Below are 23259 nucleotides of genomic sequence, written 5' to 3' on the forward strand. Positions count from 1 at the left end.
CAAAAATAACAGAGACTGTATAAAGGGCCAATGAGCCTTAGTCCTCACCTTTCTCATGTTCTCCTCAGAAATGTTCCATTGGAACCAATAATGCCTTCCTCTTTCCCAGTTGTTTTATCCCTCCTAGGTTCATAAATGGCCTAACAAGCATTTGAACACTGAAGGCGAGCAAGAGGGAGACACATCTACAACCACAAAGACAAGGACTGATGGCCCTTGTAGAACGAAGTAGCAGGGAATGGTCAGTCAGTCTTTGTGAAACTAACCATTGGGTGTAAGCAGGGTTCAGATTACAAGAGCTTTACCTGGTGTCCAGAACATTCATGGAAATCTAGAACTGGTCTGTGAGGATTCCAAAATAGCAGTAATAGCACCAGAAGAAGTTTTAACTCTGAGAAATAAGGAGCTACAGGTGATTCTGGGATGGAGCCAGGACAGGAGTAGAAACACAATCAAGGCAATCTAAGCATAATCACGAGAACTGCTGCATGTGCAATTTCAGGTAGAGGTCAGCTACTAGAATGGGACCAAGGATAGCAGAATAAGCACGATGATTGTGTCCTAAAAGTCTGGAGCCCAGATTTTTTAAAGGTGTTTGGGCATTTGCTATGCTCAGCATTGCAAACTCGACATGTCATTTTCAAAAGGGATCAAGGCATTTAGTGCCAAAAGCCCATTGACTGCCAATAGGATTTAGGCTACTAAGTGCCTACATCCCTTTTGAGAATGAGATTTAGGCTCCAAAATCTGTTAGGCATTAAACATTGAATGCAGTAATGTTTAAATACCTTTAAAAATTTGGTCCTAGGTCCCTTAATAGCTGCATTGCGCTCTCCGGGAAGCGGATTGAGATTAATTTGAACACTTACCAGTCCAAGAGAACAAAATACAACTCCACTGCTATTGCAGTGAATCCATAGAGCAGTGTTGACATTTCAGTAGAGGAATCAGGCTGGAGTCTATGGTGCCTGCAAGCCAACTATAAGAAGGAAGAGGGGCTACAAACTGCACAATATATGATGAAGTAGCTAGTTGGAACCCTAAGCAGAATGAAGCCAAAAAGAAGGGAGACGCATTTTCAACTTGCCAGATCAGTACGGGGGCAGCAAGGGATGGCCGGCCTATAGTTTCAGAGCATTATAAACCTACCTTTGATGGAAGGAATTATTTGCTCCAGAGCATGAATACCATTTAATAACACTGAGCTGCTGTAGTAAAGACACTTGTAGGTCAGATGGACTGTTATGGGTACAGCTAAAATACACCAGCCTTCCAAGCAAGCTGCTCTGCAGCCTAGGAGACTGTAACTGGGGACAGCTGTGTTATCTAAGCAAGGAGGATGTTTTCTAGGCAGTACTTTGACTGTATATATAGATTGAAAGGGTATTTTTCCATTGCTATTCTGCCCTCGTAATAAACTGCTTTTCTGTTGAAATACTGGAGTTACTATTGTTGTTTTCTCTTCCACACTACCTCTAACACATCCAAAAGTCCTTGTGGGACTAGACCATCTGATTTCTAGCAGGCTCACATTTGCCCTCAAAATCCTTCTCTTCTGCTTTCCCAATTACCCTGGGAAAGGGTATCTATTGCTAAAACACACTTCATCAGGAAGGGTAAAAGCAACCAGAAGCACAAACTATGGAATAAAATCATCATCAAATGCTTCCTTCTATGCCTAATTAGTCCTTAAGTTCCAATGTAGCCACAATTCACCAGTCAGCACTTCTTTTCATATTTTATTAAGAAGCACTGTCCCCGTCACCCACCACCATAAAGCAGCTGTCATGTTTTAAGAGCCATTTAATCAATTAGCTGCTAGCACCTGTGTGCACCCAGCTTAATAAAATAGTCCTTTCATGCAGTATCACAGATCAAAAACAATTACAACAGAGCAAACAATGTCACATCTTAAAATCATTCTGTGTAAACAATTAAGGTCAGTTTTCTAGGAATCATTATAATGCTTTACATCATTTTTAGTTAAATATAAAATACCACTATGTGGCTGACTCTAGTGTGTTTGTTTTTGATTGTTTGCTTAACTTCTGTGTGTGAATTTGTTGCTCATTTAAATTGAGAAACTACCAGCACTATTTAGAGGCAGGAACCGGGAACGTTTTTCTCAGGCCTTAGGAAGGTGGCTCCAAGTGTAATCTAAGCTGTGAATGTAAACGGATATAATTAAACTAGTGCAAACTCCTCTATGGACACCCTCTTATTTCAAAGTGGCTCTCTTCAGTTTAATTTAGGTCAGTTGGGAACAGGTTTAAGATAAACTGCACTAAACCACTCAAACTGAAATGAGAAACTCACAGGGATTTGCATTGGTTTAACCATCTCAATTGAGAAAACTATTTAAATTAAACTGGTTCAACTTTCCATGTAGACAGCTCTGCTACTGTGCCTAGTGCATGGCCTGCAAAACCCTTCTACTTCTAGGCCTAACTCCCTTGTGTTCAGAGGCAGTTATGTAAGATTGTTCAGTGATCTGTAACGTTCTGTAAAGTGGACAAATGATCACTAGGAGATAGTGTGAGATTAGAAGCCTCCTTATCCCTGGTGATCTATATCACAATTTGAAACCTGTTCCTTGGGGTTGAAATGCTAACACATTTACACACTGCCCACCCTCTCTTTCCATTTAGAATTGGGGAAAGTACAGAGAATGGCAACAAAAATTATTAGAGGTATAGAATAGCTTCCATCTGAGGAGAGATTAAGATGACCACCACTGTTCATCTTAGAAAAGAGACAACAAAGGGGGGATATGATAGAGATCTATAAAAATCACAAATGGTGTGGAGAAAGTGAATAAGGAAGTGTTATCTATAGGATTACCAGATAGCAACTGTGAAAAAATGGGGCAATAGGCACCTATATAAGAAAAAGTCCCCCAAAAATGGGACTGTCCCTTTAAAAACAGGACATCTGGTCATCCTAGTTATTTACCCCTTTATGTAACAGAAGAACCCAATGAAATTAATAGACAGCAGGTTTAAAACAAACAGAAGGAAGTATGTCTTCACACAACACACAGTCAACTATGGAACTCATTGCCAGGGGATGTTGTGAAGGCCAACAGCATAACTGGGTTTTAAAAAAATAGATAAATTCATGAAGGAAAGGTCTATCAATGGTTATTACCCAAGATGGTCAAGAATGCAACGCATGCTCATGGTGTCCCTAAAACCTCTGACTGCCAGAAGCTGTGACTAGACAATAGGGGATGGATCACTCAATAACTGCCCTTTTCTGTTCATTCCCTCTGAAGCACTTAGCACCAGCCACTGTCAGAAGACAGGATTCCGGGCTAGATGGACCATTGATCTGACCCAATATAGCCATTCTTATGTTTAATATCTGTAAGGGAGGGCAGTCCTCTTGTGAAACATTCTCCACGCAAGCTTTGAGAGGCAGTTATGAAGTTGAGGGCCACCATGGACTAACCTACTGAAAGAATGTCTGGAACCAGCTCCCATTTGATGGGAAACAGATGTTCTCTCAATATTAACATATACCCAGACACATTGCTTACTCACTAGTGAATTAAATACTGAACTGTGTATGTCCTTTGAGAGTTCCATAAAGTGTGGTGACAGTCTAGGAGTACAAAGTGGCCTATAAAAAAAATATATTAGGCCTCTGAACACCCCAGGTCAATATTGTTACCATTTTATGTATGAAGAAACTGACGCAGAGGAACGTCAAGTCACTGCTCAAAACAGCACAAAGCAAGCTAGTTGCACAGCTGTTGAGAGCAGGGTTAGCGGATACGGTGGTAAAAACACTAGCGCTCAGTCAACATTCTTGTTACCACTCATGAAGCTGTTCCTGTGTTAGAGCAACAGAAGAACGTGAGAAAAACTTCTACAGAGCACTCAATTTATATTAGTGATAAGCTCTAAAGGAAAGACTAATTTCCAGGAGGGCCCACCTGCACAGCATTTTCATCAGGTTTAATAAGCACGCTAGAATGTGGTTTAAACCCAGGTGCAGTGGAACAGTGTTCTTAAGATGGTTATGGTGACAAGTGCCAACAGGATGCAAGCATGGCAGAACAATGTTCCAAAAGCATATTCTAATCTAGGCAGGAACCTTTACTAGATAACAGTAACTGTTCCTATCTGAATTAGAATACCATTTTTGAAACTTGTTTCACTATGCGTTGATCCCATCAGCACTGACTATCTAGGCAGGTCATTATACTTGCTCTAGCATGTTAATTATGCTTTTGTTTCTTAGCCTCTCTCTTTGTTAGGTGTAATAAAAGGCAGAGAATTTTAAAAAACATTCAAAACAGAACCCACAAAAGACAGACACAGGACAACTTGAGTGTCATCTACATTTAGGCAGTTTTATTAGACAACTTGAAAAAAGATGAGTGCTTTAATTTACAAATGTATTAATAATTTCAGTAACCTGGCAATTATGGAAAAGAAATATTTTACAAACATTACAAAAGTTGTACTCTATTTTGAAATACAGAAAAGGCTATTAGTCAACAGTAAAGATATATATTATGTGATGATAGTTTTTCAATCCGATTGCAAAATAGTTTTTTTATGTCTATGCCTTCTCAAATGGACAATAAATCTTGAGGCTAAGGCACTTTGGATATATATTCACTAGCATATAAGAAAAAACATTATAAGGAGACTGCAATAAATGGATGCTCTTATGCCTAGTAGTGGCTGTCAGTGCACCAGACTCTTGTGAATGGGCACAGCTCTTAACAAATAAACTGAAGGTTATTTCTTCCTACTTCTGATAATTTAACTAAAGATTAATTCAGGCAAATTTAGATTTAAGGAGGCCAGATGAGAATTCTGAGATTTAAACTCTTCATTCACTTTAACTATTATTTCAACTTCTTTTAAAAAAGGAAAACTGTGATGATAATTGCATGGAAACTGACAGTGAGAATTAGCGTATGGAGTAATTTTTCAGGAAAAAATGTTTACGGTCTCCACCCAACTATGTTTACTGTCTCCAACCAGCTATCTACTGATTTGTAATGTACCCACCCTGATGGTAGCTAGGTGCAACACAAAAAGTCTTCGAAGCATTAGAGCAGCCTCAGTAGGACCTTGTTTTCTGTTCCTCCCATTCTTTTTAAAAGATTGTTTCTGATGCTGATTAAGAAGGGGATATTGATAGTTAATGTCTCACAGTCTCTTTATTTCCAGGGAACTGCAACAAACCCCCCTTTTTGAGTAAAAAAAAAAAAAAAAATCACCGCCACCTTAAAGAAAATTCTTTGGAGTGGTAACTGTGAAATGTGTTTAGTGCATCCTTTTCATTTCTGTGTATCAAGTCCAAAGAGTGAAATATAAAACATTCATTTAAACCCCGAGCGACCAATCCTTTATTCAAATTAGTTCCATTAAATTTAATGGGGCAACTCACAAGCTTAGTTACCTGCAGGATCCAACACCATTTGTACTTTAAACTATCCTTTTCTTATTTTTCACTCAACTAAATGGTGGAGTGAAAGAACAGCAATTCGCGATACAAAAAATTACTTCTTCAAAATCCAGGCAAAACAGATAAACCAAAAGTGAATTTTCCTCAAACAGCTCAACTCGTAATTTGAGCACGTAACTTCCCTGAGTAATATTTTACAATTATAACATTCTACACTAAAATCAGCATAGTGCAACAAATTTTACACATAAGGATAGTGGCCTTGATTATGAAAGTCATGAACAAAAACACAAGAATGTTTGCTGATGTTTGACATCATACTCCTCTGTTAAATATCCTACAGTGAAGGCTAGCAATGATAATTTTAAAGATGCCAGGAAAACTAACCTTTAAGGAAGTGTTTTACAAGAAAAATTGTGTTTCAGATACACTTAATGATTTTCAGTTTCCTTCAGTTTGAAAATGCAGCAAATAGCAAATGCTACATCTAATCTTCAGTGCTGTGGAAACTTTCATCACATCAATATAGTGCAGTCTCAACTTGGAAGATAAAATAACAGTTTTGTGTCTAAACAAATTTAAAACTATATCTATGTGAAATATATAATAAGCAACATATTCCTATCAGCAAAGTGAAATTTGAGTACATTGCATTATTTGTGTTTCAAAAATATTTTCGGTTTACATTTTTTTCATTGATAAGAAGGATAAACCAAAGTCCACAGTCTCAAAGCATTGACATAGCAGTAATGAATTTTTAAGCCTTTATTTGTGTGGAAATCCACAGGATGTCAATTGTGGGAAGTTATTTTGGACATCAAATGCTTGAGCAGATATTTTTCTAGGTTAGGGGAGATAGCATACATCAGTTCCATAGGTCAGACTCTTCATGGCTGTTGCATATTTATTCATGGTATTTTATTCTCCATATCTTCACAGGCTGGCAACATTCAGTTAGGAATAAATAAGTTGCAAATATGCAAGCATGAAAATTGTTCGTTCTCAAATTGCTATTCCACAAAACTGGTGATTAAAATATCTACCCAATCTAAATATTTAGTTTCTTCTAATTGCAAATGTCAGAATTTGATGCACCCATTTTTCTATGACAAAATAAATTAGAGTTTCTAGTTCCTTGCTCCTTTTCAGGTGTACTGAAATTTATTACATATGCCTCTAAAGTTAAGGTCACGTCAGAATAAACCTCTACAAAATTAAATGCTTCCTTCACAATCTGAAGGATTCACTGTCTCATAGTAGTAAAATTTGCTAATATAATAATAGTGTGATTATGTAAATGTTTATTAGAATAATGACATTTAAAATATATTGTACTGTTTGAATATTACCATTTTTTCTTACAAGAGTTGAAAGTAAGAGTTTGAGTAAAAGCATTTGAAAAAAATTGACAAGAACTGAGGAAATACCAAGTCCTATAGTATCTGCTGTATTAAAGACGTCTAACTGGAACACTTCACTTCTTTATAATTCAGGCATTTGACCCACAATACAACAGAGGTGTTCAATGCATTCTGATTATAAACTTTCTGACAGCAGTTTGAAATATTTCTTTGGTGGGGAAACTATACATAAGAAGTAATGTCAGTTTATAACATGGTAAGACATTAAAATGGAGTTATCAGATTACCCCCAACATACACCCACAGAACAACTAGAGTGGGATGAAAACACAATATTTTCCTTTTCTATTTGTTGACTCCTGAATACGAGTGGAGGGGAGGGTGTTTGTTGAATCTACTTCCCTTTACCTGTAGTAGTGAGTTCCAAGACCAGATGTGGTCTTCTGGTGGTGCACTATGGGCCATTAATACAAAGGTGAGCCTGAGAATGCAGAGAAATTACAACATAGCATCCTAGAACATCCAATACTTCTCACTCTCCCTTTATCGTGGATTAGAAAAGAGAAACTTGGCAGCAGCTATTATAGGTATTCAATGGGTTTTTTTTTTTTAAACTGAGAGAACAAGCTACTGAAAATTACAATTATTTGAATACAAAGGCAAATATTTGTTCCATCCTAGTCACAAAACGGAAGTTAATCAAGTTAGCGAAACCAGAAGACTAAACAGTATAGTCAATATATAGGCCCATTTTGATTATGCTGTTAAAAATGTCAGATATGTTAGCTGACTTCCAACATACATACCAATAGTATTATATCAAAATTAAAAACTAAAAATCAATAAAATAGTGCACACTGTGTAAACAAAGATTTAAGGACAGATTTAGCAATTGTGATTTCAGCTTATTCTGTACCTATTTAAAAAAAGCTGTCAGAAGGCTCTTTGCCCTTAATTTGGCTGACATACAACTGTAAAAAAGCATAATTATGTTCGGATAGCATAAGGCTACATGTGCAGGCACAAACATTCCAACATACACACATACATATATACAGTATATAAACATGTGTGTTGCATATCACCATAATTATAGTGAAGTCCTACCACTGCTCCCAGCTAAAGTCATCTCCTCTACCAAATACAAGAAAAAAGCCTAAAATGGTAAGAAAAATGACTGTGTTGCCAGCTAGCACAAGACCACAGGCTCCCCACTTGATCTGAAATACAAGATGAGAAGAAAAAAAATCCTTATTTGGTTTACATAACGTGTACAGTTCTATGTTACTTTCATGCATTAGATAAGCTAAATGAAATATTACACATGGGTGCTAAAAGCATAAGGGACAAGACCAACAAACAATTGATTCAGTTCAAGCATTCAATTAGCAACCACTGAAATAACTAGTATTATACTTATAAATTTTCCCTTCATTAGACAGTCTTCTTTAATACATTATCTTTCAGAACTAAATAATTATCTTAAAGCAGAATCCTCTTGGCGAAGAGAACATATAATACAGTATACAGAGAATTCTTTCAAACTCAATGCTTTCTCCTAGCTTTTATGCATTACAAATTGGAAGATATTCCATAAAATCAAGGCAAGGAATAACAATGAACAATAATTTGCAAAAATAAATAGCAATAGCTTTTTGTAGCCAAACAATCCCATGCCCCAGTGTTAAAAATATTTTGCACTTAGGAGATGTTGCTAGGGATTAGAGTACCCTCTTGTGGGCATTTCTGGTTTTGCCTACTGTCAAAAACCTACAATTGCTAAAACAATTTGTTTTTATATAGGTTTCAGAGTGGTAGCCGTGTTAGTCTGTATCAGCAAAAAGAAAAGGAGGACTTGTGGCACCTTAGAGACTAACAAATTTATTTGGGCATAAGCTTTCGTGGGCTAAAACCCACTTCATCAGATGCATGCAGTAGAAAATACTGTATTTTTCCACTGCATCATCTGATGAAGTGGGCTTTAGCTCACGAAAGCTTATGCCCAAATAAAACTGTTTTTATATAGTGTCCTTCATACAGAGCATTACAAAATACATTAAAATGAAGCGTACAAAAGCCTAAGCAGAAGAGGAAGTCTATAAAGTGATATTAAGAAAAAAAGTGTTTCAGTAGTTTAGCAGCAGGGAGGAAAGAGTTCCACGTACATGGCAAAGAACCAGTGTCAGACTGAATCCATCCCACAGAGGAGCAGCTCAGGGATGGGGCAGAGAGGAATGGAGTTAGTGGGTGGATAAAAGGTAGGGCAGAGCAAGTCTGTGGAATGTTTTGAAAAGCAGGAAGGTAATTTCTTTAAGCAAGAATTTCATTTTGGCCACATAATTTTGGAAACCCTAAATTGCAGTAAACAGAATTTTTAGAAAACCAGAATAAGAGAGCTGTAATACCCAAGACAGGAAAGGAACAGGCATAGATAGAGATTTCAGAAGAGCCACTATCAAGAATTCTGGAAATGGGAGTAAGCAGACTAGTTAAGGATCATAAGGGATGGAAATGAAAGTTCATGAACAAAAATGACTCCCAAGATTTGAGCTGAAAAGAGCAACAATATAAGCTAGGCAGGGGCATGAGAACTGTCAACAAATGTGCAACAGTAGTAAGTTTCTTATCATAAGAAAGAGTCAGCAGAACGTACCGCTTCAACACGTGCAAGAATTATAGGCATTCCAAAGGCAGAAACAACAATTCCAGTTGTGAAGAAATATGCCAATTCCCTGCAGGCACTGCTAGCGGCATCAGTGTCATCGCTTACTCTTTTTGCAATGAAGTGAGGAATGGGACAAAGGACATAAAATATCAAGACAAACAGGGGCCAGTACACACTGTGGGAGAAAAAGCCCCAAAAAGAAAAAGTTACTTTTCACATTGAAATCAAATCAGACAGACAACTTTATAGATTTCAAAGGGATTTTCACATACACAAAATTAAGTGTGTGTGTCTTTGTAAGATCAGGACCAATGTTTGTACTAAATAACCTACTTTTTAGCCTTTTGATTATCAGAAAACAATTGATATGTAAGCATGTTTAGTCACTATTGGACAAGGTATATCTAATAGTTAATCTTAAAACTCAGTGAATTTTACAGTTATTTTTATATACTTTTTCAAAAATAAACCATCTGGTTGTTGTTTAGAATTAGTAAAATTTAAATATCATTTGTATTTTTTTAATGCTGCTTGTGAATGTCAGATAAATTCACCTCTACTCCATTCAGTATTACTATTTTAATAAAATCAGTAAAATATTAAAATCAAATCAATACTAGAGAAATCTATTGCAAAAATACTACTACAAAGTTAAAATTACAGACTCATTAAACAATACTATATTGCTACCCGAGACTCAGTGTACAATGATTTTACTCCAGTTTTTACAGGAGTTAAACATCAATGAAAATAGTGGATTTACAATAACTATAGCCCCATTACCAACTGTTGGTTCTGGACCTTACAATGGTGTTCTAGGACAGTAGGTTTAACATGAATAATAATGCAAAGCTAAATGGGTTACAACGCCATCCAATCAGAATCCACAATTCTTAGTTAACTACTGAACTTACCTTTTAGCTAATAAAACAATGGTTAAATGTGCATACTCCAAATTACATGGGACCGACATACAGCTAGACTGCATATGTGTATTTACATGGGCAGTTCAAGAACACAAAGTTAGAACAAAGTCAATTTTTGTTTTTGAACTGAATTATTTCTTACCCATAATATTCTAGGGCACATCCCAACATAAGAAACGTTAGACCAATGGCTCCACTGAAGGATAAACCAACAAGGGCTGTACAAGAACAAAGAAATGGACTGTTATGCTGAAAACTCAAAACAAAACAATAATTATTATAACTTTAAGAGGAAGGCACCCTGACATTGTCACAGCAACACTTTCTCCAAGACTCAGTAAAAACTGCCCTTGACTTGAATCAGCAGCTGCAATGCAAAGTGATTCATTATTTCAATTCATTGTGTGACTTGGTTACAATTGATAATTGTAGCAGATACATTCCTCATTCGTTTGATTTTTATTCTGCACCTTTTCTGCTCTTGATACCATATTCTTCATTGAATAAACATAGCAACAACTTATTGATGCTTCAAAATAGAATTTAAGGGATTTTTACTCTTTTTAAAGTTTCATTAAAATCTAATAATAGCATTTTTATACCTTGTGAAATCAAGACACACCACAACACAAATAAGGCTTTTATTAGACTTTAAACCATTCCCTACATTGTTTGCAATCCACACACTGCAGCAACCTAAGAGTGCATGGAAAGCAAAAAATGAAACCAGCAAGTCTCTCTCATTACCCCCAAGGTAAAAAAGGCCAAGGTATCACTGGATCCTGATCTTTGAGGATAAGGCCTTTTGTAACATCACTTCAAGCCTTCCAAAATTATTCACAACTTTTACAGATGTCAGCCACTTCAGGGAACACTAGGGTGACCAGACAGCAAGTGTGAAAAATCAGGATGGGGGTGGAGGGTAATAGGAGCCTATATAAGAAAAAGACCCAAAAATCCGGACTGTCCCTATAAAATTGGGACATCTAGTCATCTAGGGAACACCTGAGGAAGGGTGCGGGAGCTGGAGAGCTACTCTGGAGGCAAAACGAGAAACAGGGGATCCAGAGAACTGAGGGGGACCAGATTCGGGGGCAGGGAGGATGAGGAAGAATCAGAGGTGTGTGAGGGGGCCACAAGGGAGAACTGGGGGTGTCCAGACTCGGAGGCGAGGGGGAACAGTGGGGAGAAATGGAGGTGGGCCCAGGATAGAAGGAATGGGAGAATCCGGGATGTCAGGGAGACTGAAAGGGGCAAGGGGGAGAGTGACGTGAGGAGGAACAAGGACAACCCAGTGAGGGAGAGGCAACGAGGCTCGAGGCTCGGGAGGAGGGAACAGGAGGAACTCAGCAATGTTGTGGCTCAGGAGAAGGAATCAGGGTGTCCAGGCTCAGGGTGGGGGCAAATCAAGAGTGACAAGGCTTGAGAGGGTATCATGACTGGGCAGGGAGGGAATCGAGGGGTGACAAGCCTCACAGGAGGGAACTGGGGTGTCCAAGCTCGGGGGGGGGCAGTTTGCGTGTCGAGGCTCGGGAGGGTACCGTGGCTGGGGGGGCAAGATCAGGAACGATGAGGCTCAGAAGAGTATCACGGTGGTGGTGGGGGAGGCAATTGAGGTGCCCAGGCTTGCGGCGGGGAGAGGAGAATCAGGGTGTCCAGGCTAGGGTTGCCAACTTTGGTTGGGCAAATTCCTGGAGATTTCATCACATAACATAATCTTTAAATCCTGGAGACTCCAGGACAATACCCTAGTCCAGGCAACCCTAGTCCAGGCTCTGAAGGGTCCCGTGGCTGGGGGGCCGGGGCAGTGGCAGGGGGGAATCTGGGTGTCCAAGCTCAGCTCAGGAATACAGTGGCTCAAAGAGGAGGAATTAGCGAGGGTGTGTGTGAGGAGACTAGGGGGTGGGAGGGGGGGTGGAGATCAGGATGTCCAGACTCAGGAGTGTAGGGTGTCTGGGAGAGGAGGAAGCAGGGGGTGAGGAGAATCAGGGGAAGGGGATCATGAGTGACAAAACTCGGGAGGATAGAAAGGTTGAGGGCAGGGAATCGGGGGGTGACGAGGCTCGGAATCAGAGGGGTTACGAGGCTCGGGGGAGGGAGGAATTGGGGATGACGACGAGAGGAATCAGGGGGTGACGAGGCTTGTGGGGGGGGATCGGAGGGACAAGGGGGGTGGGAGGGAAGGAGGGGAGTTGACGAGGCGAGGAGGGGGCCTCACGAGGCTCGGGGGGCAATCGGGGGGTGATGAGGGGAGACAAGGCTCGGAAGGAGGGATCGGGGGGTGACAAGGGGAGGAATCGGGGGTGACGAGGCTCGGGGGGGGAGGAATCGGGGGGAATCAGGGGGTGACGAGGGGAGGAATCAGGGGGGAGGAAACGGGGGTGACAAGGCTGGGGGGGAGGAATCGGGGGGTGACGAGGCTCAGGGGGAGGAATCGGGGGAAATCAGGGGGTGACGAGGGGAGGAGGGGGTGACAAGGCTCGAGGGAGGAATCGGGGGATGACGAAGGGAGGAGGGGGCTGACGAGGCTCGGGGGGAGGAATCGGGGTGACAAGGGGAGGAATCGGGGGCTGACGAGGCTGGGAGGGAGGAATCGGGGGGTGACGAGGCTCGGAAGGGGGAGTCGGGGGAATTGGGGGTGACGAGGGGAGCAGGGGGTGACAAGGCTCGGGGGGAGGAATCGGGGGGGAGGAATCGGGGGTGACAAGGGGAGGAATCGGGGGCTGACGAGGCTCAGGGGGGAGGAATCGGGGGGGAGGCTCGGAAGGGGGAGTCGGGGGGAATCAGGGGGTGACAAGGCTCGAGGGAGGAATCGGGGGATGACGAAGGGAGGAGGGGGCTGACGAGGCTCGGGGGAAGGAATCGGTGAGTGACGAAGGAAGGAATCGGGGGAGAGGAATCGGGGGTGACAAGGCTTGGGGGGGAGGAATTGGGGGGTGACGAGGGGAGGAATCGGGGGGAGGAATCAGGGGTGACAAGGGGAGGAATCGGGGGCTGACGAGGCTGGGGGGGAGGAATCGGGGGGTGACGAGGCTCGGAAGGGGGAGTCGGGGGAATTGAGGGTGACGAGGGGAGGAGGGGGTGACAAGGCTCGGGGGAGGAATCGGGGGGGAGGAATCGGGGGTGACAAGGGGAGGAATCGGGGGCTGACGAGGCTCGGAAGGGGGAGTCGGGGGCTGATGAGGCTTGGAAGGGGGAGGAGGGGGGGAATCGGGGGCTGACGAGGGGAGGAGGGGAGTGACGAGGGAGGAATAGGGGCTGACGAGGCTCGAGGGGAGAATCGGGGGGGAGGAATCGGGGGGTGACGAGGCTCGAGGGGAGAATCGGGGGGGAGGAATCGGGGGGTGACGAGGCTCGAGGGGAGAATCGGGGGGACGAGGGGGTGATGAGGCTCGAGGGGGGAATCGGGGGGTGACGAGGGGAGGAGGGGGGCTGACGAGGCTTGGGGTCAATCGGGGGTGATGAGGGGAGGAATCGGGGGGGAGGAATCGGGGGGTGATGAGGGGAGGAAGGGGGATCGGGGGATGACAAGGGGAGGAATCGGGGCTGACGGGGCTGAGGAGGGTGACGGGGGGGCTGACGAGGCTCGGGGGGGAGGAATCGGGGGCTGACGAGGCTCGGGGGACACTCGGGAGCTCCCCAGGAGCCTGGGGGAAAGTCTCCGGGGCAGGCCTCGGCCGCCCCCGCGCGGGGCTGCGGAGCGCCGCTCGGTACCTTTCACCCCCGCCATGGTCGCGGGGAGCAGAGACTGTAGCGCGAGCTCCGCTTTCCGGGGCGCCGAGCGGATCTGCGGGCTGCGGCTACTTCCGGCTTCCGCTAACGGAGACACCCCGCCCCGGTTAGCTCCGCCCCGGCCCCGGCCCCACGTGGCCACAAGGGGCGGGAGCCATTAAAGGGCCCGCGGCGCGAGGCTGCCGCTTCCCCACGCGCGACCCCCCAGGCCCCGCCCCGCCCCGACCGCCCCAGAAGGGGGAGCCCGTGTCCATTCCCGCCGCGGCAGCCGCGCTTGTCCACGTGCCCCGCCCCGCGGATCTGGCGGGTGCTTTATTCCCCCTCCGCCCCCGGGGAACCAACCCTCGGGTCCCACTGAAACAACGAGGCTGTTCGGAGCCGAGCCCGCGAAAATCTCCGGTGCCTGGGCTCGTCCCCAGCGAGCCTCTGCGACCAGCCGCCCTCTCTCGAGCCCCTTCGCCTGGGCCAGCTGCAGAGGGAGGGCGACCAGGCCCGGGGCGTTTCCGGGCGAGCTGCCTTGGAGGCCGGCGGCCGGGGGAGGACCCTGTCCCGGGGAGACTTTTCCTCTCCCAGGTGTTTCAGTGTAATAAGCCTTGGGGACACAAGAGTCTTGAGCAGGCTGAATACAAATTGCTGCTGCAGCAGCAGCATCAGGCTTTGCTTCTGTTTGCTCTCCTTGTCCTGCTCCTTCCCCCATCAGCCCTACCAGAGTCTTGCAGGAAAAGCCGGTAGACAAGGCCTGCAGTCCTCACCTGAAAGCCACCGGAAAAAGTTATTTTTCTAGGAGCCGTCTTGTAGTGTTGCCCCGACTTAGTGTGACCAGGTGTCCCCATTTTATAGGCACAGTCCCGATATTTGGGGCTTTTTCTTATATAGGCTCCTATTACCCCCCCACTCCTGTCCCGATTTTTCACACTTGCTACGGGTCACCCTGTCCTGACTTGGCTCATCTAAGGAAACAGTCCGCCAGAAGTCAGCTGGTTTGAATTTAATAATAAAGTTGTGCTCTACAGCCCACTGGTGGTTTGAACCAGAGGTACTGCAAATCCGGATCAGGGGTTGCTACCTAATTGAAACATGAGCACCAAGTTTATTAATTTGTCTCCTATAGAAAACCAGCATCAAGATTATCCAGGTGCACTACAATGTATTACTTCGTTAGATCAGTCTTGCTTAAAGTCACAGTCACTGACATGGGCCCATTAAATGGGTTTGCCATTTGTATGGTAGCGCAGTAGGAGTAGAGAAGGATAAACGTAGCAAAACAAAACAAATTGGTAGACTTTGTGGCAACTGAGAATTACACATTCCACTGTTCTTGGTGTATGTTTGATAGAAATGGAGGCAATATGAAATGTTATGAATACTGTAGGAACTGCAGTGTATTAACCTATGAATACTGATATGTACCAATTGGACCAGGTCAATGAGGGGAAGTTACTCGATATTGGGTTAAAAGACTTTCTTGTGTGAATGCACTGGGCTAATTCTTAGTGGGGTTAGGGCAGTATTTATTATATGCCTAGACTGCTTGAATTCAGTGGGAACTGCACAAGAAGGCAAAACAATGTCTTTCCAGATACAAATAGGTATGTACACAGCAGAGACAAGGCAGGTGCGGTAATATCTATTATTGGACCAACTTCTGTTGGTGAAAGAGACAAGCTTTGGAGCTACACAGAGCTCTTCTTCGGGTCTGGGAAAGGCACTCAGAGGTCTGGTCTACCCTACAGACCTATATCAGTAAAACTACTTCACTCAGAGTATGAAAAATCCATCCCTGAGCCACAGTTCTAACCGACCTAACCCCCCATGTAGACAGCACTATGTCAGCTGGAGAGAGTCTCCCACCAACATAGCTACCACCTCTCAGGAAGGTGGATTAACTATGCTGATGTAAGAGCTCTCTCCCATCATCTTAGAGTGTCTTCATTAAAGCACTACAGTGGCACAGCTGCGCCAATGCAGTGTTTTAAATGTAGACTGGCCCAGAGTGTTAGAGCTAAATACAAGGGTGGAACAGAAAAGGAGTTAACACGTTGAAAAGACCATTTAAGTGTCAAGACAAAGGAGTGTTATTGGCTTATAGATGGTTGTAATGAGCCATAAATCCAATGTCTTTATTATGTCCATAATTTTTGGAGCCTAGCAGAGTTATGAATTAAAGTTCCTAGGCTAGCCTTTTGAAGGTGGTGTTTAGGTTTCCTTTGAGGATGAGGACTGAGAGGTCAGATATGGTGCACATTAGGAAGATAGTACGGCCAGCTTCAAGATCCTGTATCTTGTCTCCAAGACAGCATAAGCCTTGTTTTGCCAGGCTGGTAACTAGAGACTAAAAACCTAGAGTTAAAAAGTACTGAGTAGGAGAAGGGCATTCAGTGGTGAGCAGCTGTCTAGGCAGGCAGACTCTGCAGAGGGAATTTGAAGGAATGGGGATTTCCCACATCCTGGGAATGGTGAGCATTAGGGAAAAGCAGGCATACTTAGGCTGGTTTATTTTAAAGATTTATTTTCTCTTAAGTTCATTTGTTCTAAATAAGTGATACTTTGGTTTAAGGATGCTGCTTGGTCACCCATTACTGCTGTTCTTGGTCCTGAGGTAGTAGAATTGCAGGGTGTGAGCCCAAGTCAAGGCTGCTGCTAAGTTAATCATTGTGGATACCCATGGGACTAGCACCCTGCACTTAGAGGGGGTATGCTCAGAGAGTTGTTATCCGGTCTCCTTTGACCTGTGGGGTTGGGCAGGGCAGGTATGCGGAGTAGTTTGTTCATGTACATAGGGAAGGCCTTCATATCCTCCTAAGATCTTTCAATTAAACTTTTCTGGAGGTACTCTGCAATCCTCTCCTGAAGGGATGGCAGCCTTATTTCTTCCTCCACAGTGGGCAGCTTTACTGCACCACTCCGCCATCAGGTCAGCTGGTACTGTTGCAATAAACTAGATAACAGCATACCAGCCCAGAAGGCTTCGGGAACCAGCAGCATTTGTGCTCTCTGCGTGTGTCTGACCCTCAGGAGATACCAGATAAAATCACCACTGCTGGTAGAAAATAGTGCCAGTACTCCGTACTGTTGCCTGGTTCTGTACCCATGGAAATAGGGGTCACGATTTTATTGTTTCATTCAACCAAAAAATTCCCTCTTCATTTCACCCTAACCTCACCCTGGTGGGCCATGCTCCCCCTGGCTGTGGCTGCAGGGCTGTACTGGGGCACTCCAAAGTTGAAGTGTCAATAAGTATGGCTTACATAAAAATTTTGTGGGGAAAAGGAAAGAGCACTCTGAAACTTAACTTTTGCTTTCCATTTGGACTGTAAATACGATACATCTGTCTGTTTTATCTGTAGCCATGCAGCCTTCAAAGGTGCCCCATCCTACACCCAAATCTGCTAGCATTAGGGTTCCTCTGGGTAGAGTATTTGGGGGTAGGGCATTCTGCCCTAGGGTTGTAGTTCCTAGGGAGAGTGTAGTAGGAGCTTGGGTTCGGGTTCCTACGGAGAGGGCTTTCCACCTTAGGGTTAGTATTCCTATAGGTAGGATACTTGGAGCTAGGGTGAGGATTCCTATGGGAAAGGCTCCCCACCCTACGCTCAGGGTTCCTATGAATAGGGTACTTGGAGGTATGGTAGGAGAAAGAAGAGAACATGGGAGACTATGGTCAATAAGATCCTGCAAGCCAGTGCTACATGGACTGAGCTCAGAGTATCTGGTGGGTGAATACAGCAAACACCATGGAAAAGAAAAAAAGTGGACAGGAGAATGGCCCAGGAGTCTCCCCAGCAAAAAAGAGAGAGAGAGATGCACCAGGACATAATATGGCTTCTTAGGCAGCCAATATAAATACTGTAGACTAGTGTTTCTCAAACTGGGGTTCGCGAGAGTACTCTAGGGAGTGGGCAGGTGCTGCTGATCAACTCCTGAACAGCTGTTCAGCAGCATGCAGGAGACGCTGGGAGGGAGGGGGAGGAGCGGGGAGGGGGCGAAAAGAGGAGTGGTGGGGTGGAGCAGGAAGAAGTCGGGTGGGGCCTTGGGGGAAGGGGTGGAGTGGGGGCAGGGCCTGGGGCTGAGCAGGGGTTTGGGGGTCTGTGAAAATTTGTAAATCAAAATGGGGATCTTTGGGTTGCTAAAGTTTGGGAAGCACAACTGTAAACTCTTGTCGACCGAGAGGTCCAACAATTACGGGCTCACTTCCTCCTACAATCTATGGAGAGCTCAATTTTAGCACCTCTCTACAGCCCCATTGTTTCGGGGCCCCATCCCTAGCCTTACTAGGCCTCACCAGGGCCGATAATCACAGCTTCAAATACACAGACCTGTGAGAGCCAGGGTTGCTGTATGTGTAGCCAAAGGGGACTGAAATGGACATGTTTTCTACCTTTCTAATTTTCAAGTCTGTTAACATATTTTAGATGTTTATAGTATATTTGTTTGGTAGTTTTACATTTTTGCACTGTTTTTGGTATACAGTAAGTTTCTATTGTTTTGGAAATGAATGCATTTTTATCACTTCACAACATGTACTGCAGAATGCCTAGTGCTACCCAGCATGCCTCCTGCTTGTTATTGTACAGAACCCACAGATTCAGTGAAACACAGTGTGTTGCAAAGATCACTCACTGCTGGTGGCACCTCCCCTGGCTGGCTCTGGGGCTTAGCTCTGGTCAGGCATTGTGCTCTCCTCTGGTGATCTCTCTCCCACTGCCCCCTCCTTCCGCTCCAGGAACCAGTTTCCTCTTGATGACTCAGCCCTCCCGCCAGGTCACTCCATGGGTCCCCCTTCTGAGGGGGTATCAAAGTCCTTACTGGACAAATCATCCCACACAGTCCACTGTCCTTTACCTGGTCTGTGCCGCATCTCGAGTGGCTGTGAGGGGAACCCAGGCCCACCCTCTAGTCCAGGTTCCAGCTCAGGGGCCCCCCCCAACAGCCAAAGCCTGCACTGTCCTACGTTGTTGCTTTTTCCCTGAGCCTTATCGTACCTTCCTGGCTTCCCTTCTCTTTAGATTTACCAGCCTCCCACCTCCCTAGGAGCAGCTATGGACTACCCCCTAGAGTCCTGAACATACCTCCCTCCTCCCAGGGAGTGACTACAGCCTGCCTTCCTGCTACACCCAGCACCTGGGCTTTACACAAGCCCCTCCAGTTCCTGCCCAGCTGAGTCTGTTTCCAATTAGCAGCCACTTCACAGCCTAAATCTTTCCCCTTGTTGCTGCTTAATTGATTGATTCCTCCCCCCCTTCAACCTTCTTAGGGCCAGTAGGGGGAATACAGCCCATCCCACAGTATAATAAGTATAAATGTATACCAAGCAGTGCATAACTCAGGTGCATTAAAAATGTGCTATTGATAAATTTACACCATTACACAATTCATAACAACCCCCAAAACTTCAGAGCCAAGTAAAGCACCGTCCACCATACCTCACTACTGTGGCTGGCCATTAAAGTGATCTTTCAAGGCCTCCCTCAGTTGCATAGCTCTGCACTGAGCTCGTCTAGCAAATGCAGGAGACATCTGCTCCAACTCTGCCACCTCCGGCAGCAAGTTTCCACCCTTTGCCTCACAGATGTTGTGCAGGACACAAAAGAGAGATATTTTTCTCACTAAGGTCCAATCTAGTGAGTAACCAATGCCAGCCTCACTTCAATCTACCAAAAGTGCATTCAACTGTCATTCTGCACCTGGTAAGCCAGTAGCTGAATCTTTCCTTCATACTGTCACAGTGGCCTGTGTATGGCTTCATGAGCCAGAGGAGCAAGGAGTAGGCTGGATCCCCCAGGATCATTATTAGCATTTCAATATTGCCTCTGGTAAATCCAATGGTCAGGAAAGAAGGTCCCCGCTTGCAGCTTTCTGAACATGTGTTCTTGAAGATGCAAGTGTCATGCAGTGTCCCTGACCGGCCCACACTGATATCTGTGAAGTGTTCTCAGTGATCCATCAACACTAGAATAACCATAGAAAAGTAGGTTTCAGAGGAACAGCCGTGTTAGTCTGTATTCGCAAAAAGAAAAGGAGTACTTGTGGCACCTTGGAGACTAACCAATTTATTTGAGCATGAGCTTTCGTGAGCTACAGCTCACTTCATCTGATGAAGTGAGCTGTAGCTCACGAAAGCTCATGCTCAAATAAATTGGTTAGTCTCTAAGGTGCCACAAGTACTCCTTTTCTTTTTTCATAGAAAAGTAGCCCTTCCTATTGATCTTCTCTGTGGCAAGGTGGGCTGGTGCCAAAATAGGGTTCCTGAATGGTGGCGAGATGATAGATGCAATCATACACATCCCTAACACTGCAAATCCCTCCACTGTGTCCTGCACATTGCCAGGAGTCAGTGGCACTGGAACCAGGGAGTCTAAATCCCTCTCACTTTTTGAAAGTGGACAGGCCTGGCCTGGCCATGTTTCAAGAGGGTAGATCCTGCCCATCCCCTCTTCTTCCCCCCACAGCCTGCCAAGTCCCCAACCAGTCCAGCATGGAGCCCAGCTGGGGAGCCTAGGCAGTTGTGGGAGCTGTGCAGCCTCTCCACCTGCCCATGGTGCAGGGGGGCTGACAGCAGCCCCATGCCTGTGTCCCTGCCTAGCCCAGGGCAGGTGGAGGTGGAGGGTCTGCGACTCTGTGCCAGCTCCCTGCAGCTCCCCACACAGCTCTCCCCGATCTTGCTCTGGCTGGGGGAGGGCGGGCGGGCTCAGAGCTGCAGCCCAGCTATGGTAAGAGCTGCGCTGGCAGCTGTAGGGGAGCAATGGATCCTCCACCTGCCCTGGCCAGGGGATTGGCACACAGGCTGGGGGCTGCTCTTGGCAAGCCCCCCACATTGCAAGCTCTTAACATGGCTGGGCTGCAGCTCTGAGTCCCCCCCCCCCCCCCCCCACACACACACCCCCACACCTTTTGGGAAGGCTCCAATGTCCTGGCCAGGAGTCATAGTCCTGCATAGCAGGAGACAATTATTAGCCCTAAAAACTTGCATGATAATAGACCCCACTGTGGATTCTCCAGTTTGGCATTGCAAGGTTCCAGGGTGAGATCACCACTCACTTTTCAACTATCCATGCGCTGGAGGGCTGAGGTTTGCTTGGAATGTGGTCTTTCACATCTGAAAGTTCTGCAACCACTGCTCAGTGTCCCAGACCTGTATCATGATGCGATCCCATCAGTCCATGGTTGTTTCTTGGGCCCAGAAGTGGTGCTCCCCCACCTGCAGCTGCTCCGTGAATGCAACCAAGAACCTTGAATTGGTTTTCACTACATCCCTCAGCAATCTGTCCTTGAAGAAATAGTCATGCCTCCCCATTGTTGTGGTTCTCCCTGGGGCTTTGCAAATTGTAGAGATCCTTGGTCCTGTGTTTGCAACGTTCAGGAGAATAGTGCAGAGCTCGGTCAGAGATGGTGGGGAAGCAAAGAGTGCCACAGGGGTTTGTAGGATTTAAAAACACACAAAAAAGCTACAGGATGGGGATGTTATTATGGTACAGATAAAACCGCACAATGGAAACTTGACCCCTAGCTCCCAGTCACGCCTACAAGACTTGATTTCTGCCCCACCATGCATTGCGAAAGTTTCCCAAAAGAAAGAGTGCACCAGATGGTGGTGAGTGCCACATTACGATACCTATCCATGGTGCACCACACTGTGCTTTGACACAAGCATTCCTGGTAAGTACATGCAGCGCTGACCCAAGCAGCCAAGTGTGCGCACACACACACACACACAGAGTAACTGCAGCCGCTTTCCACCAATATACCTTACATTGACCAAAGTTGGTAGTGTAGACATGGCAATAGGCACAAAGCCATAATCACGGCAAGTACAAACATACAAAACTGGATTTCTACTTACACCCATCTAAACACTTGTATAGATATATACATAAATGAAATCAGACTCTGGCCTCTTGGGTTTTTTAAAATAATTTTTGCTTTTTAAAAGTCATTTTCTAGTTGTGTATTTTCCCTGAATATACCTGTTCTTCATATACATCAAGATATTATTGCCCTATTAATCTGTCTTCAGCAATGGAAACCAAAAGCAGACTAACTTCCTCATGCAGCTTGTTTGCGCTAGAGCAGTGGTTTTCAAACTGGGGTATATGTACCACCTCATCAGGGGTACATGATTAAAATCCTGTAACAGCAGACAACACATTTTATTTAGTACAGAGGTTTTCAAACTGTGGGGCATGCCCTGCTAGGGGGGGAGGGGGGGAGAAGAGAAGAGGAGAAGATAAGCGGTGATGCAAGTTACTCCTTTGAGTTACAATTTTTGCACCTTCTAACCTTGTGGGGTGGGGCTGGCCTGAGCCCCCTGGGATTGTCGCTTCCCTTCCCTCCCCTCCCATGTTCCTCTGTGCCCCCCAGTTTAAAAACCTGTATTAGCTGTTGCTAAATGGAAGGCAAAAATCTCGGGGGGGGGGGAGGGGTACACATGCCCCTCCACATTGCCTCTTGCTATCTCAGATGGAGGTATGTGGTAAACTACGTTATTTGGAAAAGGGTACGCAGCCTAAGAAGTTTGAAAACCATTGCTCTAGAGGAAATGTAGCCTATACATAAGTCTCTAGGGAGCACCCAGTGTTGATTTGTTTCTCCAGGAAAAAATAGCAATAGTTACTTCAGGTGCATAGCTGAGTGGGTCCATTCCTCCTGAGAAGTGATTAAAAGGGGGTCTGTTTAGTCACATGTAAAAATCTTGCAAAATACAGTTTTAACTTCATCACTAACGGTCCTGCTTATACTATATTTACACAGTTTTATTCCCCAAAATTGTATTCAGAGTAATAAAGTGGATGTTTCTTTACAAGCACAGCACATACCTGAATTTATTGAATTTGAGCTTTTTAGTATATATACACAAATGTTTTAGACTAGTCACATTTTGAGTATATAGCATATTTACAAAAAAATTACAATAATTTTAGACAAACAGTAAACCTGAACATTGATAAGCTCTGTCACTACGAGATAGGAAAATAAATTAAATTGCAGAGTTAACTAATTCTGAGATAAGTAGGTCCCAAAACTTTCATGCATCCAAAAAAGGTTGGAGAAGAATCAAAGTTAAAATTTGGATGGTTTGTATTTTGTGAACATTACTGAGTGACCCAGAGCTCTCTACCATGACAAACTTGATACAAAGCTAACGTAGTTTATC

At 44.7% G+C, this 23259-nt stretch overlaps 1 protein-coding gene across 1 annotated transcript; it reads right to left on the reverse strand.

Annotated features, from left to right (window-relative positions):
• Positions 1-4331: 4331 nt before the first annotated feature.
• Positions 4332-14225, reverse strand: LEPROT (leptin receptor overlapping transcript). Its single transcript, XM_048861429.2, has 4 exons — positions 14094-14225; positions 10522-10597; positions 9442-9628; positions 4332-8008 (listed from the first exon to the last, which is right to left on the reverse strand). The coding sequence occupies exons 1-4, from the start codon at positions 14107-14109 to the stop codon at positions 7892-7894; spliced, it is 396 nt and encodes a 131-aa protein (XP_048717386.1). The 5' UTR covers positions 14110-14225; the 3' UTR covers positions 4332-7891.
• Positions 14226-23259: the final 9034 nt, after the last annotated feature.

Source organism: Caretta caretta, chromosome 8, assembly GCF_965140235.1.
Source record: "Caretta caretta isolate rCarCar2 chromosome 8, rCarCar1.hap1, whole genome shotgun sequence".
Classification (NCBI taxonomy): Eukaryota; Metazoa; Chordata; order Testudines; family Cheloniidae; genus Caretta; species Caretta caretta.

What these genes read in the sequence shown, in the direction of transcription:
- LEPROT (XM_048861429.2), bottom strand. An exon ending in TGTGCCCTAGAATATTATGG is followed by an intron (nt 9,629 to 10,521) that starts GTAAGAAATAAT and finishes TTTCTCCCACAG; the next exon opens with TGTGTACTGGCCCCTGTTTG. An exon ending in TTCTTGCACGTGTTGAAGCG is followed by an intron (nt 8,009 to 9,441) that starts GTACGTTCTGCT and finishes CTTGTATTTCAG; the next exon opens with ATCAAGTGGGGAGCCTGTGG.